This window comes from Penaeus chinensis, chromosome 42, assembly GCF_019202785.1.
Source record: "Penaeus chinensis breed Huanghai No. 1 chromosome 42, ASM1920278v2, whole genome shotgun sequence".
NCBI classification, from domain to species: domain Eukaryota; kingdom Metazoa; phylum Arthropoda; class Malacostraca; order Decapoda; family Penaeidae; genus Penaeus; species Penaeus chinensis.
Genome location: NC_061860.1, coordinates 9,419,938 through 9,434,175, shown reverse-complemented (window position 1 = coordinate 9,434,175; position 14,238 = coordinate 9,419,938). Strand labels below are relative to the sequence as shown.

The 14,238-nt window shown below is 49.1% G+C and overlaps 1 protein-coding gene across 1 annotated transcript in view; it reads left to right on the top strand.

Annotated features, from left to right (window-relative positions):
* Positions 1-14,238, top strand: part of LOC125047788 (myosin heavy chain, non-muscle-like) — a gene marked incomplete in the record, with an annotated part of 96,543 nt that overhangs the window by 56,802 nt on the left and 25,503 nt on the right. The window contains 1 exon segment of the mRNA XM_047646227.1: positions 649-684. Within this exon segment, the coding sequence (XP_047502183.1) occupies positions 649-684 (36 nt within the window).

Sequence of the window (14,238 nt, the reverse complement as noted above, 5' to 3'; positions counted from 1 at the left end):
TCCCTTTCCCCCCCTCCCCCCCTTTTCCCCCCCCTTTTTCCCCCCCTCTCCCTCCATCCCCTCACTTTCCCACTCTCCCCATCTCCCTCCATCCCTTCCTTTCCCATCTCTCTCTCTCCCTCCATCCCCCTCCTTTCCCCCCCTTCCCTTTTCCCCCCCTTTCTCCACCCCCCTCCTCTCACCTCCATCCCCCTCCTCTCAGCCCCCCCTCCCCCTCTCCCTCAACCCCTCCCTTTCCCCCCTCTCCCTATCCCTCCATCCCCCTCCCTATCCCTCCATCCCCCTCCCTCACCCTCCATACCCTCCCTCTCCCTCCATACCCTCCCTCTCCCTCTCCCTCCATACCCTGCCTCTCCCTCCATACCCTCCCTTTCCCTCCATACCCTCCCTTTCCCTCCATACCCTCCCTTTCCCTCCATACCCTGTCTTTCCCTCCATACCCTCCCTTTCCCTCCATACCCTCCCTTTCCCTCCATACCCTCCCTTTCCCTCCATACCCTCCCTTTCCCTCCATACCCTCTCTTTCCCATGTCTCCCTCTCCCTCCATCCCCCTCCCTTTTTCCCCCTCTCCATCCCCCTCCCCCTCCCCCCTCGTGGCACCCTACTAACCGCTCTTTGGCTCTGTTCTCCCGATTGACTCTGACCAGACGGATGAGCAGCACACGGGCAGCGTCTTCAAGTCCGTGAGTAAAAGAGTCTTGTAAAATTCTCCTTCTTTTTTTTTTTTTTTAAACTGCTGTGCCTGTCTGTGCTACTCACTTACTCATGTACTAATCAGTTCACTCACTCACTCACTCACTCACTCACTCACTCACTCACTCACTCACTCACTCACTCACCCATTTATGTGTACTAGGTTGATCGCTCATCCCCACGGACATCTTGCATATTTCGTATTCTCTCTCTCTCGCTCGCTCTCTCTCTCTCTCTCTCTCTCTCTCTCTCTCTCTCTCTCTCTCTCTCTCTCTCTCTCTCTCTCTCTCTCTCTCTCTCTCTCATATTTTCATATATATATATATATGTATATATAATGTATGTATGTAATCTTTTTATCTCTGTCTCTCCACCTCCACCCACCTTCCCTCATTCCGTTTTTCTTCCATACACATACACTCATTCTCCGCCCACCCTTCTTTCTTCATCTACGACACTCCATCATCATCATCACCCTTAACATCATCGGCATCGCCATCATCGTCATCGTCATCGTCGTCATCGTCATCGTCATCGTCATCGTCATCTACATTTATCACGATATTACCCATCTACACGACCCACCTTCGACTGCCACCCACTGCCACCTGCGCCACCTGTTGGCACTTCATCCACCATGATCTGTGGGGCTATTGACAACTATTTATGATGTATCCTTTTATTTATTTATTTATCTATCAATTTATTTATGTGATTTAGTTTTGTTAAGCTTTTTTTTTCTCTCTGGTTAGTCAATTGGCCAACATTTTACTGCCACCAGCATGTGATTGTGTTTGTGTGTACAAGCCAGACGGCAGACGGTTTTCTTTTGTTCGTGTGGTAATGGTTTGGTTTGGTCGGTTGCGGTTCGAGGATATGGTGGTGGTGGTTATGGTGGTGGTGGTGGTTATGGTGGTGATGGTGGTACTGCTACTAACAACAACACGCTACCCTGCTTTGCTTATTCGCTTTGAAACACTACAGTCGCCCTACACTTATAATTTTATAAGTGTCTCACCTTCATCTACGTTTTTTTTTTTTTTTTTGTAAGTAGTACATCCTTTCCGAAGGTGTTTTTCCAACCTTCCCTGTCGCCAATGTAGTGTAAGTATGCGTAGTTAGACGTGTATGAAGGACACCTTAACACACTTTTGTATATGTGGTGTACTAACACTTTATAGTAGGATTCTTGTTACCTCATCACCCCTCCCTTCTCCCCAACCCCCCCCAGCCCATGGTAGGGGGTTCAGGGAGGAGGGGGAGGGGGTATGTGCATGTTTACCAACGGAGATCTTGTGAATACCTAACACCGGACAATTCCTAAGCACAATGTAACACACGAATTTTCCACAATGTTGGAATGAGGGGAAGATGGGTGGATATTTAGCACGATTATCGACGCTGAGGAGGGGAAGTGGCGGGGGCTTAAGACACCGTTATGATTGATTTGTTTTTTTTTTTTCTGTCGTTTTCTTTCATGGAAGGAGAATAATAGGCGACGTTTGAGAAGATGATAAGAATGGAAATAATTGGTTATGCCCAATGCTGGTCTGCAGCGGAAGGGCGAAGGAAGAGGAGAGGGGGGGGGGGGGGTCGTTGGGAAATATTTTACTCTCGATTATCCCAAATTTCGGATTGGTCGATCAGGCTTCAGTCCCAGAATCTTTACCCTCGCTCCCATTCGCTCCTCTCCCTCTCCCTCACCCCCCACTCTCCCTCCTTCCCTCCCTCCCTTCCTCCCTCCGTTTTCTCCTGTCTCAAAAGAGGTTAAAGGGGAAGGGGAGTAGGGTGTGGGGAGTGGGGAGGGGGGAGTGGGGAGGGGGGAGTGGGGAGTGCCTAAGAGATTGCAGTGGAACCAGGTTCGTGCACGGGACATGGCGGTTCCACTTGTCTTGTGCAACTCTCCCTTCCACTAAACAAGGGGAGAAAAGGAGAAAAGGAAAGAAGAGAGGAGGAGAGAAAAAGAGAAGAGGAGGATGAAAGAAGAGGAAAAGAGCAGAAGAGAGGAGGAGAGGAAAGAAGAGATCAGATTATAGGGAAGGAAATAAAAGGAAACAAAAGAGGAGGTGGGAGATATAAAAGAGGAAAGAAAGAGGTGAGGACAGTAGGAGAAGAAAGAGAGAATAGGAGAATAATTATTCTCCTCCCCTTTCAACCGTTTGAGAGGGAGGGAGGGAGGGAGGGAGAGAGAGGGGAAGAGGGGAAAAGGGGGTAAGGGGAAGGGTGCTTGTGACCAACCCGTTAAAAATAATATGGAGCAACGTCGTCGCCGCCCGCATATCATAGGCTTCCATCTCGTTTGTTTTAACCCGGCGAGAACCCTGAAATTTACATGAGTGTATCGGCCGGTTGAGTGATTGATGGACGTGTTCGGCGGGGTGGGGGGATGGTGGTAAAGGGGGGAGGGAGAGGAGGGGGAAGGGAGAGGAGGGCGTTGAGGTGATTTAAAGGGAACTTGTCTTCGTGGTTGTGGCTGGGCAGATGATGGGATTTTTGAGAGGGGAAAGGGGGAGAGGGGAGGTGGAAGTGGAAAGGGAGGGAAGGGGAGGAGGTGGAAGGGAAGGGGAGGAGGTGGAAGGGAAGGGAAGGGAAGGGAGGGGAGGAGGTGAAAGGGAAGGGAAGGGAAGGGAGAGTAGGAGGAAGGGAAGGGGGGAGGGGATCAGAAGGAGAGGAGGAGGAGGAGGAGGAAGAGGAGGAGGAGGTGAAAGGGGATAGAAGGGCAGGAGATGGAAGTGGAGAGGGAGGGAAAGGAAGGGAAGGGAAGGGGGAGAGGAAAGGAGGAGAGAGGAGAGGGGGAAGAAAGAGTGGAGGAAAGGAAAAAAGGAGAGCAGGAATAGGGACGAATCGAGAATGAGAACGAGAGGTAGATAGGTAGATATATGAGTAAATATAAAGATAGATGGTGGAAGAACTTAGACCAGAAGAGAAAAGGAAAAAAAAAAAAAAAAAGTAGACAGGCAGACAGACCAGATAAAAATGAGATGCGGGGTTGTTGACGTTGTCGTGGGGAGGAGGGGAGGAGGGGAGGAGGGGAGGAGGGAGGAGGGGAGGAGGGGAGGAGGGGAGTAGAGTTCCAGACAGGGCTATCTGTGGCCCTCATTCATCAAGATTTTGATCAGAGTATCAAAACACCTAAATGTCAATGCGATGTAGATTTTGCCCGCGATTCCACTTGTTGGGAAATTCATACGTCGGCGGGGGGGTGTGGGTGGGTGAGGGGGTGGGGGAGGGGGAGGGGGAGGGGAGCGCGCTTATTTGGGAAATTTGGTTTCGTCCTCCCTTATTCTCTTCTTTCTTTTTCTCCTCTTCCTCCTCCTCCTCCTCCTCCTCCTCCTCCTCCTCCTCCTCCTCCTCCTCCTCCTCCTCCTCCTCCTCCTCCTCCTCCTCCTCCTGCCCTCCTCCCTATCCTCCCACCTCCCCCCCTCCCCCCCCCGTTCATTTATTAGAATGAATTTCACTCTCGAGTCTCGTTTTCGTACATCGTAAATTCTCGACAGAACTTCCTGTTACTCGCTTTTAAATGCTCGAAAAAAAAAGAAAAAAAAATGGCGCCGTGCTCCTGGGGTCTCAGGTGCGAGCGGCGAGTCTCTGTCGGAAGCGGCGACTTTCGGCGATGGCGGGCGGCGTGGGCGGGGGGGGGGGAGGGGGGAGAGGGGAGAGTAAGGTGGCGTGGGCGGGAGAGGGGGGTGGGGTAGGGCTAGAACGGGGATGGTGGGCGGGAAAGGGGGGGAGAGTAAGGTGGCGTGGGCGGTGATTAGGGCGAAGTGCGTGGGCGTGGGCGAAAGTGGCGGCGGCGGCGGCGGCGGCGGCGGCGGCGAAGTGTTCCAAAGACGCCGTAAAATATTTAAAGAGCACAATTAATGGCGCCACAAAACTGGAGCGGCTTTGCGTAAGAGGAGGAGCGGCGGCCTCGCGGTAATCACCTTCGCCATTATCGTTGCCGGGGTCTTCGTCGTCGCCGTCGTCTTCAGGGTATTAAGCTGGTTTCTGTTCGGCGGCGGGCGGTTCTGAGAGAGAGGCCGAAGGGAGGAAGAGGAAGAGGCGACGGGAGACGAAAAAGAAGGGAGAGAGAGAGAGAGAGAGAGAGAGAGAGAGAGAGAGAGAGAGAGAGAGAGAGAGAGAGGAGAGAGAGAGAGAGAGAGAGAGAGAGAGAGAGAGAGGGAGGTGGGAGGGGGGGGGGGCGAGAAAACGAGCGCAAGGTGTAAGGAAGGAATAAAAAGATAGCTGATAAGTTTGATTGATAAAGGAGGGAGGAAGAGGAGGAAAAGGGGGAGGGGCAGGGGGAGGGTGAGGGTGAGTGGGGACTTTCAGGGGTGAGGGATGGGCCCTCTTTAGTCACGACTCGGAGATATGATCGCAGGTACGACCCCCCCACCCCCCTCTACCCCCCTTCCCCTTAATCCCCATCTCCCTCCCCCTCTTTTTTTATTCACTGGCCAATGGGTCGGGGTCAGGCCGGGGGCGGGTGGGGGGGAGGTGGTCCGAAATGTGTGTAAAGGGATTTCGAGAAAGGAAAAAAAAAGTGAGAAGAATCAGGGGGTGATATACCATGTGTTGAGGTCGGAAGCGCGTGCACGGAAGCCCAGGGGGGGTCGGGGAAGGAGGTGCCCCCGGGGACCTCTGCGTGCACGGGGGGCTTCCCTTGCGTGCGTTTCCGAAGGTGTAAATCGCCTAGATCGAGGGCCACTTGGGAGGCGTTGGTGCAGCTGGTGCCTTCCTCTCCCCCCCACCCTCCCCCTCTCTCCCCCGGCAGGTGGGCGGGGGGCGGGCGGACTAAGCGGGAGGGAGGGTTTAAAAAAATAAGTCCGTGTTAAGAAAGTACTCTGAGGGCTGGGTTGGGGGGGGAGGGTGAGGCTGGGGGTAGGAGTAGGGGAAGGGGTAGGGTTACGTATTGTTAGAAGGTGTAGGTGTAGGAGGAGGGGGATGGGAAGGGGGGAAGGGGGGAGGGGGGTAGGGTGAGAGAAAAGGGACGGCCACACCCCGTGCGCTATGGTGGTGGTTGCGATGATGTGGTTTTCTCTCCGCTATGAAATCAAGAAAAAAAATATATATGTGATTATATATGTTTTGCATCAATTTGTATAAAATGGGAAGAGGGGATTTAGGCTTTTGAGAATTGCAGTTCGTTTGTTTGTTTTTTTCTTATTAAAGGTGTTGATTGCCTATGGAGGGAGGGAGAGATTGAGAGAGATTTGTGTAACTTAAGAGAGAGAAATAGGGAGAAAAGGAGGGGGAGATAGAAAGAGAAAGAGAGGAAGAAATCCAGGGCGCGAGGTAAGCAAGCCTCTTGGAGAGAGAACTCCGAGTGTCCTGACATGTCACCTTTTGTGGCATTGCTGCGCACGAAGGTCGTCCCCCGCCCTTCTCCCTCCCTGACCCAGAGGCGAGAATGGCTTGCGGCGACTCAGGCCCTCAAATGAGCCCCCACGCCATCGCCCTGGAGGATGCCGGCGCTGGGCTCGGGGCAAGACAAGCGGAACCCACGGCGGGGCTTTCTCTAGCTGTTGATCTTTTGACCCTCAGCGTCACCGGCCCGCGCTCGTAAGGTCGACGCGGTGCCACGTTCTCCAAGGGATTTTCACCCTTACGGACACTCATGGACGAGAGGGAGAGGGATAGGGAGAGGGAGAGGGAGAGGGAGAGGGAGAGGGAGAGGGAGAGGGAGAGGGAGAGGGAGAGAGAACGAAGCTAGGAAAGAGAAGTAGGAGTAGAGGGAGGAGAGAGATAAAAAAAAGTAGAAGAGGCAGATAGAGAATGAGGGAAGAGAGAGAGAGAGAGAGAGAGAGAGAGAGAGAGAGAGAGAGAGAGAGAGAGAGAGAGAGAGAGAGAGAGAGAGAGAGAGAGAGAGAGATAGAGAGATAGAGAGATAGAGAGATAGAGAGATAGAGAGATAGAGAGATAGAGAGATAGAGAGATAGAGAGATAGAGAGATAGAGAGATAGAGAGATAGAGAGATAGAGATAGAGAGAAGAGAGAGAGAATACGCAGAAGTGAGAAAAGGAGACGTAGAGGGCGAAGGAACTCGAGGAGCTGAGCACGGACGGCACGAGATCCCCCGATAAGGCACGTGAGAGGTCCTTGCTCGCCACTCGAGGGCGTCGAGGGGGAGCTGTTGGGGCGCCGCCTCATCTGTTGCTGCCTCGTTGGGGCCTTGTCGGAGGAGGAGGAGGAGGAATAAGAAGAAAGAGGTGGAGGTGGAGGTGGATGGGAGGAAGGGGGTGGTGGAGGGAGAGAAGAGGATAGGGTTTAGGAGGAGGAGGAGGAGGAGGAGATGGAAGAGAGAAGGATAAGATGGAGGAGGAGAATAGGACGGGGGAGGGGGTTTTGATGATGATGATGAGAGAAAACATGGAGAGGCAAAGCAAGTCATGTAGTTGTATAAAAAAAAAAAGTGCCTTCACCCCCTCCCCTTTCTCCCGCTCCCGCTGCCCCTCTCCCCTGTTTGACTGCCATTAGAAGAAACGATCGTATTAATTAGCGGCGTGTTCCCATTAGTGTAGGGGGGGGGGGGGTCGGGTTGCGGCAGCGGCGGCGGCGGCGGCGCTGGCGGGGGTTGGGAGAGGGAGGGGGAAGTTTGAGTGCTGACCTGGATTTTTACACAAATGGTCATAATAAATGGCACTTAACGAAGGGTGGGTGTGGGGGTGGTGATGGGGGGTTGGGGAGGTTAATTAGCCATGGGCAATTACCAGGAAGTGAGAGGGAATTGATGCTGATTCACTCGAGAGAGAGAGACCGCAGACTTCGACAGGCAGGCACAGGGGACAAGAAGCAGACTCCGCCAGGTGAACCAGTCTGTCAAGGGGGGAGGGGAGGGGGAGGATCCAGAGGCGTAGGAGGGAAGGGGCCGGGTCGCGGGAGAGGGGAAGGGGAGAGCACTGGGTGGGGTTGGGGAAGGGGGGTGGGGGAGGCGCGACTCCGGGTGCCACAACCTCATTCCCAGCAAGGCCGAAGCGCCCGACCCGCTCACATTCCTCCGGTGCCATCTGGCCATGTCGCATAACCGACGGGGCTCTTCGCGGGCCATCTGGGAGCGTCTTGGGGCTTTTCGCGGAGCCAGCTGAGCGTGTGCGAGCGCCGCCTCTTAAGAACCGTGCTCCTGGTGTCCCTGGTGTCCCCGGGCGGTGTCGGGGAACCACCTGAAACCGTCTGCGCTCTGCTCGGAAGGAACCGCGAGCCGCCCTCTCCTGAGCGAACCGCCGGAACGCGTTTCGACATGTCTCGGACTCGCCTGCTGACTCCTTTCGCGCTGTCGTCAGCAATTTTCCGTCGCCACCTGTCAGCACGCGGCCAGCTGGCGTAAATGGGCATCCGGGTAGGGGTAGGGTGGGTGGGTGGGGGGATTGATACCCTAAGACGCCTTGCTACTTTCTTCTCGTGAGGGCGGGGGCGGGAGCAGGGTCCGGGGGTGGAGGGTGGGAAGGGGGTGAGAGATGGGGATTGGGGTTGGGGTTGGGGGGGGCTAAGATGGATGTTCCCGGACCCGGTGCTCGACGGATGAAGGCGGATGCTGGGATGTCTCTCTTTTCTCTCTCTTCTCTCTTTTCTCTCTCTTCTTTCTCTTCTCTCTCTGCTTTGACCCCTCCCTTCCCCTCCCTCCCCTTCCATTCCCCTCCCTCCCCTCCCCTCCCCTTCCCTTTCCTTCCCTCCCCTCCCCTCACCTTTTGCCTTTCCTCTACTTCCCTCCCTTCCCTCCCTTAACTATCTTCTTCCCCTCCCCTCCCCTCCCCACCTTCCACTTCCCTTACCTTCATAATCCTGTGTGACCCCATGACCTCTTTGACATGTGATGGTTAGATGTGGAAGGGCGATGAGGGAGGGGTGGGGAGGAAATGGGGGTGATAATGATGACAGGGATTGAAAATGGGGGATAAAAGGGAAGGAAGAAAATTTAAAGGAAGGAGGAAAAAAAGAATATGTTGACGATGTCGATAATTATGATTATAACGAAGCCTAAGGGGAGAGGGGAGGGGGAGGGGGGAGGGGGGAGGGGAAGGGAGGGGAAGGGAGGGGGAGTGGGAGACCAAACAAGTGTTGAAAATTACCCAAGATTTAACCACCTCTCGCGAACAAGTAATGAACGGAGGAGCCTCCTCGGGAATACTTTGTACATAACACGCAGTCTAGCTTAACCCTGTGGATAATAACACCGAACCTAATCTAACACATTCCATAAATAACAATGTACATAAATAACACATTCCATAAATAACACATTCCATAAATAACACCGTACATAAATAACACCGGTTGTAAACACCGAATCTGATGTAACACACTGATTTATTACACCAGACCTAATGTAACCAATGATAAACACCGAAGCTATTATAACATGATGAATGCTAGCACGGACCCTACAACACAATGCCTAAAATCACCATAAGCACGTCAGGTGAGCCGTCACGCTAGCACCATACTACGATCGCATGACGGAAATGACACTTCGAAGAGTATAGTGACGATGGTGACGGATGATGGTGACGGCCTAGAAATGCAACTGTAACCTTGCAGAGTGCGGGCATGCAACAAGAATGCAACGGAAGCATTTGCAAAGACCTTTTCGAAAAGTTCCCTCGTTCTTGACTAGTTTTTTTTTTTTTTTTTTTTTTTTTTTTTTTACTTCTGTTCTAATATATACATGTGTTTTCTCTTCTAACATTAGCTTGGGTCAATTAACACGCAACTAGTGATTAACCGGTTAACCAGGACGCCTTAACATTTCTAACGAGTGTACCGGCTGTGGGTGATGAAAGCTGTTTGTTTGTTTGTTTGTTCGTTTGTGAGTGTTTGTTTGTTTGTTGTTTTGTCTTGTCTTTGTGTGAGGAGAGAGAAATTGAGGAATGATGTTGAATGTTGTTTGATGATTTTTGTGTGTACTTGATTATCTGTTTTATTTCTTTTTTTTAATTGATGTATTATATAATACATTTGGTTTGTCTCATTAGGAATTATTTGACAGCGATTAGGAATTATAGTGTCTATGTATGTATTTGTAAAGAAGATATTTTGCCAGTAAAACAGATGGTGTATGCTCTCTAGAAATGTATACGACTGTTCAACTCATGTGTTAAGTAATATATTTGCACGTATACGTATATTTATATGCAGTATTTTGTACTTGTACCTCTACAGACAGGTATTAATACCTGTGCACACATACTGTGCTTACATGTACACTTTGCCAAACAGACAGCCATACATACAGTATTGCATATAATTGCTTCACGAGAAAAGAAAGGTACATACAACTGTAATTTCTTATAAGCTTGTATGCCTTGTTTAATTTGCTTGCTGCATAAGCCTATGTGGGTTGATGCTAAGACAAGAAAAAGAGAGAGAACAGATCTCATGAAAAGAGAGATTCCCCATTTTCCATTGACGGTTGTGATAATTTTTTTTGTTTCACTTGTTACAGGCCGCCATTCCTGACATCAAGGTAGGACCGCCCGTTTTCCCTCCCCTGTCTTGCTCTCTCCTCCGGTTTTAGTCTCCTTCCCCAACCATCCTCCACCTTTTCTTGTTTACGTCTGTACAAAGAACGATATATATAAAAAAAATCCTTCCTTTTTAATCCCCCCTTGCCCCCCCCCCCTCCCCTATTCCCCGTCCTTATGAATTCCTGTTTTCTGTTTTCTCGATCTCGCTGTTTTCTTTCTTTCCCTCCTTCGAAATTCCTCCTTGAGTCTCCCATTTCCTCCCTTAGAATTCCTCCTCTCTTCCTTTCCTTAATTTTCTCCCCCCCCCCCTCATTTTCTCTACTGTGATAACTTCTTTGGTTTCCTTTTATTACTACACCTTTTATTACCCCCTGTAGAGTGCTCTACTTTATTACCTCTCTTGTTTATTCCCTGCTTTATTCGCTCCCTTACAATTACTTCCTGAGAGGTCTCCCTTATTCCTCCTGACAAATTGAATTTGCCATATATGCATATGTATATATATGTATACATATATGTATAATATGCACACATGCATACATGTATATGTACATATGTATGTATATGTGTATGTATATATGTATGTTTTTTTTTTGATTGACTCCCCTCCCCCTTGCCTTTTAATGACGATAAAATTTTACTGTAAATATTAAAGAAAGCACAACGTAGAAAAAAAGAATCCCATTAACTTTAAATCGGCGAAGAAAAAATCATCAAAGACTGTCCCCCTTAGCAAAGACGTCGCCTTTTTTAGAGACTGGGCTGAACATTTTTGCCATTTCTCCATCACATTTAAAAACCAGTTTCTCTCGATGATCGGGGATTGTGCTACATCCCGACGCCGCGGGATTTTATTTATCGTCATCGTCTTTATTGTAATGGAAGGGATTTATTGAGCATTTCCTCGGGTATCTCTTTCTTGGATTTTGTAATCTCCCGTCCTCCTCTCCTCCTCTCCTCCTCCTCCTCCTTTTCTCTTGCTCTCTTTCTCTCTTTCTCTCTTTCTCTCTTTCTCTCTTTCTCTCTTCTCTCTTCTCTCTTCTCTCTTTCTCTCTTTCTCTCTTCTCTTTCTCTCTTTTTCTCTTTCTCTCTCTTTCTCTCTCTTTCTCTCTCTTTCTCTCTCTTTCTCTCTCTTTCTCCCTTTCTCTCTCTTTCTCTCTCTTTCTCTCTCTTTCTCTCTCTTTCTCTCTCTTTCTCTCTCTCTCTCTCTCTCTCTCTCTCTCTCTCTCTCTCTCTCTCTCTCTCTCTCTCTCTCTCTCTCTCTCTCTCTCTCTCTCTCTCTCTCCCTCCCTCTCCTCTTTTGTGTCCTCCCCCTTCTCCTCACTCTCTATCCTTCTCCTTCCCCCTCTTTCTCCACTTTGTTTCTTCCCTTCTCCCCATTTTGTCTCTCCTATTCTCCCCATTCTCCCTCTCCCCCCTATGACCCCCCCCCTAATCAACTCCCTAACCCCCCCCCCACCCCCTTCCTGTAGAGTAGCGGCCATAATCGGTAATAACGAGTATTAGTGGGTAGTGGCATTAATTCCTTTTTTGGGGAGGGGAAGGGACGAGGGGTAGACCTTTTGGCACTGTTGGTATTGCTGGCACTGCCCGGGGGTCCAGCACACATGGCTGGCCCTTCCTTTGTTTGCCATTGCATAGTGCCTACCCCCGCCCTTCTCCCCCCCTCTCCCTCCCTCCCCTAGCATGTTGTAACGTGAGGGCAGTTCCCACAATTTATTATTATTGTTATTATTATTGTTATTATTATTATTATTATTATTATTATTATTATTATTATTATTATTATTATTATTATTATTATTATTATTATTATTGTTATTGTTATTATTATCATTATCATTAGTTTATTTTTGATACTTATTTCCATTTTATCACGTTACATCATGCAACGTCCCCATGTTACGTAACTTAACGGTCCTTGCACGTGACTCACGGTACATGTTACATTGTTGTTGTTGATGTGTCACGTGTCCATGTGCTGTGTCCACGAAACGTCCTTCTTTTTTTAAAGTACGTATTTGTGTCCGTTTTCGGGTCGCGACATTCGGCGGCGGAGGTCACGGTGCCAGGTGGCCCTGCATGTGTCCTCCTGTGGCACGGTGGATGCGGCCGGCACTGGTTCTGTTTTGTGTTGTGTTGCTTATGATGTGAAATGTATATGTGATTATCTCTGTCGCTTTCTTTTCTCTTTCTTCTTCTCTCTTTTTTCCCTTTTATTTTTTTTCTACTTTCTTTCTTCCTCCCCTCCCTCTCACTTTCTCTATCCTCTTGTCTCTTCTCTTCACTTCTCTTCACTTTCAATCCCTTCTAATCTCCTCTTCTCTCCTTTATCTACCTCTCTCAAAGTCTCCCTCTCTTCCTTTCTATTTCCCTTCTTTTCTTTGTCTCCCTATGCATATCTTCGCCCATAAATCTTTTGAGAATGATTTATAAAATAAACTGCACTGGTATCCCACTAAAGGAAGCTTGTCTTGCATTTCTAAAGTCTTCATGGATAGATTTTCTTAATATCGAGTCAGCCGACGTCCGTTTCAACTTGCGAAACGGATAACGTACCTAAATCACTTGCTGTGTTGTTGCAAGGGTGAGCAGGTGGAGTAACGCGAAAACCATATGTTGAAGTGGATGAAAAAAAGAGAAAAAACGAACACACAAAACAATGTTGCAACGAGAACAACTTTTGCAACTTTGTGCAAGGTGCAGAGAAACTCTCTGGCGGTGAAGCATCGGGCGCCGGACATATTATCCCCCCCCCCCTCCTCTTCCTCCACCTTCTACCCCCCCCCCCCCCCCTTGAAGTACCGCCCGCTCACCCACTACTTTTATAAAGTCTGTCGGGAGTTATTTAATTTAAGCCTCGAATATCGTCAGTCAGTTCTCTCTCTCTCTCTCTCTCTCTCTCTCTCTCTCTCTCTCTCTCTCTCTCTCTCTCTCTCTCTCTCTCTCTCTCTCTCTCTCTCTCTCTCTATCTATCTCTCTCTCTCTCTCTCTCTCTCTCTCAAAATTTGATCGATCTTTTTTGCGTCAAGATAAGAAAGTAACAGATGAGTTTTAAGAGTTTTGACTCGGTGGAAATTGTGTGGAGAGAGAGAGAGAAAGAGAGAGAGAGAGAAAGAGAGAGAGAGAGAGAGAGAGAGAGAGAGAGAGAGAGAGAGAGAGAGAGAGAGAGAGAGAGAGAGAGAGAGAGAGAGAGAGAGAGAGAGAGAGAGAGACATATGAAGAGAAGGTAGGAATAGGGTAGAATGAGAATTCGATCAGCTGTTATGTTCCTGTCAGTGGGAGGTAGATGAGGCAAGAGTTTGCAAGTGATTCTCATCTTCGGTGCAATAACCAGCAGGTGTTGTAAGGCAGATACGTTGACAGGTGTCCTAATTGGCAGGTATTGCACGCGCATATACACTAGTCTGTATACAGGTATTAAGGGTGTCGAGTAGTTGCGTTATGTAACAATTATATTTTTTTTCAGTGTAATGTATAGTTTATTTATGTCGTGAAATGCGGTAGTGATTGTTCCTCTGCATTGAGAGATCGCATTTAGCGGTAAATAGGATACGAGCAAATCGGGCAACAGGTTGAGGTTGAATGGTAGATAGGTAAGTAGGCCACGCGTGGAAGATAGGTAAATTGAGGAGGAGGAAGTTAGATCATTGATAGAAAAAAATAAGTAGGCTGGACCGGAGGTAGATAGGTCATAGACGGAATATAGGAAAATTGGGCAGTAGGTAGATTGGTCGTTGGAGGAAAATATGGAAATTGGGCAGAAGGTAAAACAAGGTTTTGTCAAGATTAATACCTGGTGTAGGTAGAGAACTAGGAGGGAAAATGCGGGAAGAGGAATAGGCCGCGGAAGCACACAAGAGGGAAAAGTAGAGAAAGAGAGAATGAACGATGGGAAAAAAGAAAGAGAATGAACGATGGGAAAAAAAAAGAGAGAAGGAAAGATGGTAAAAAATAGAGAGAAGGAAAGATGGTAAAAAATAGAGAGAAGGAAAGATGGTAAAAAATAGAGAGAAGGGAAGATGGTAAAAAATAGAGAGAAGGGAAGATGGTAAAAAATAGAGAGAAGGAAAGAGAGAGGGAGATCAGTAGAAGAGAAACTTG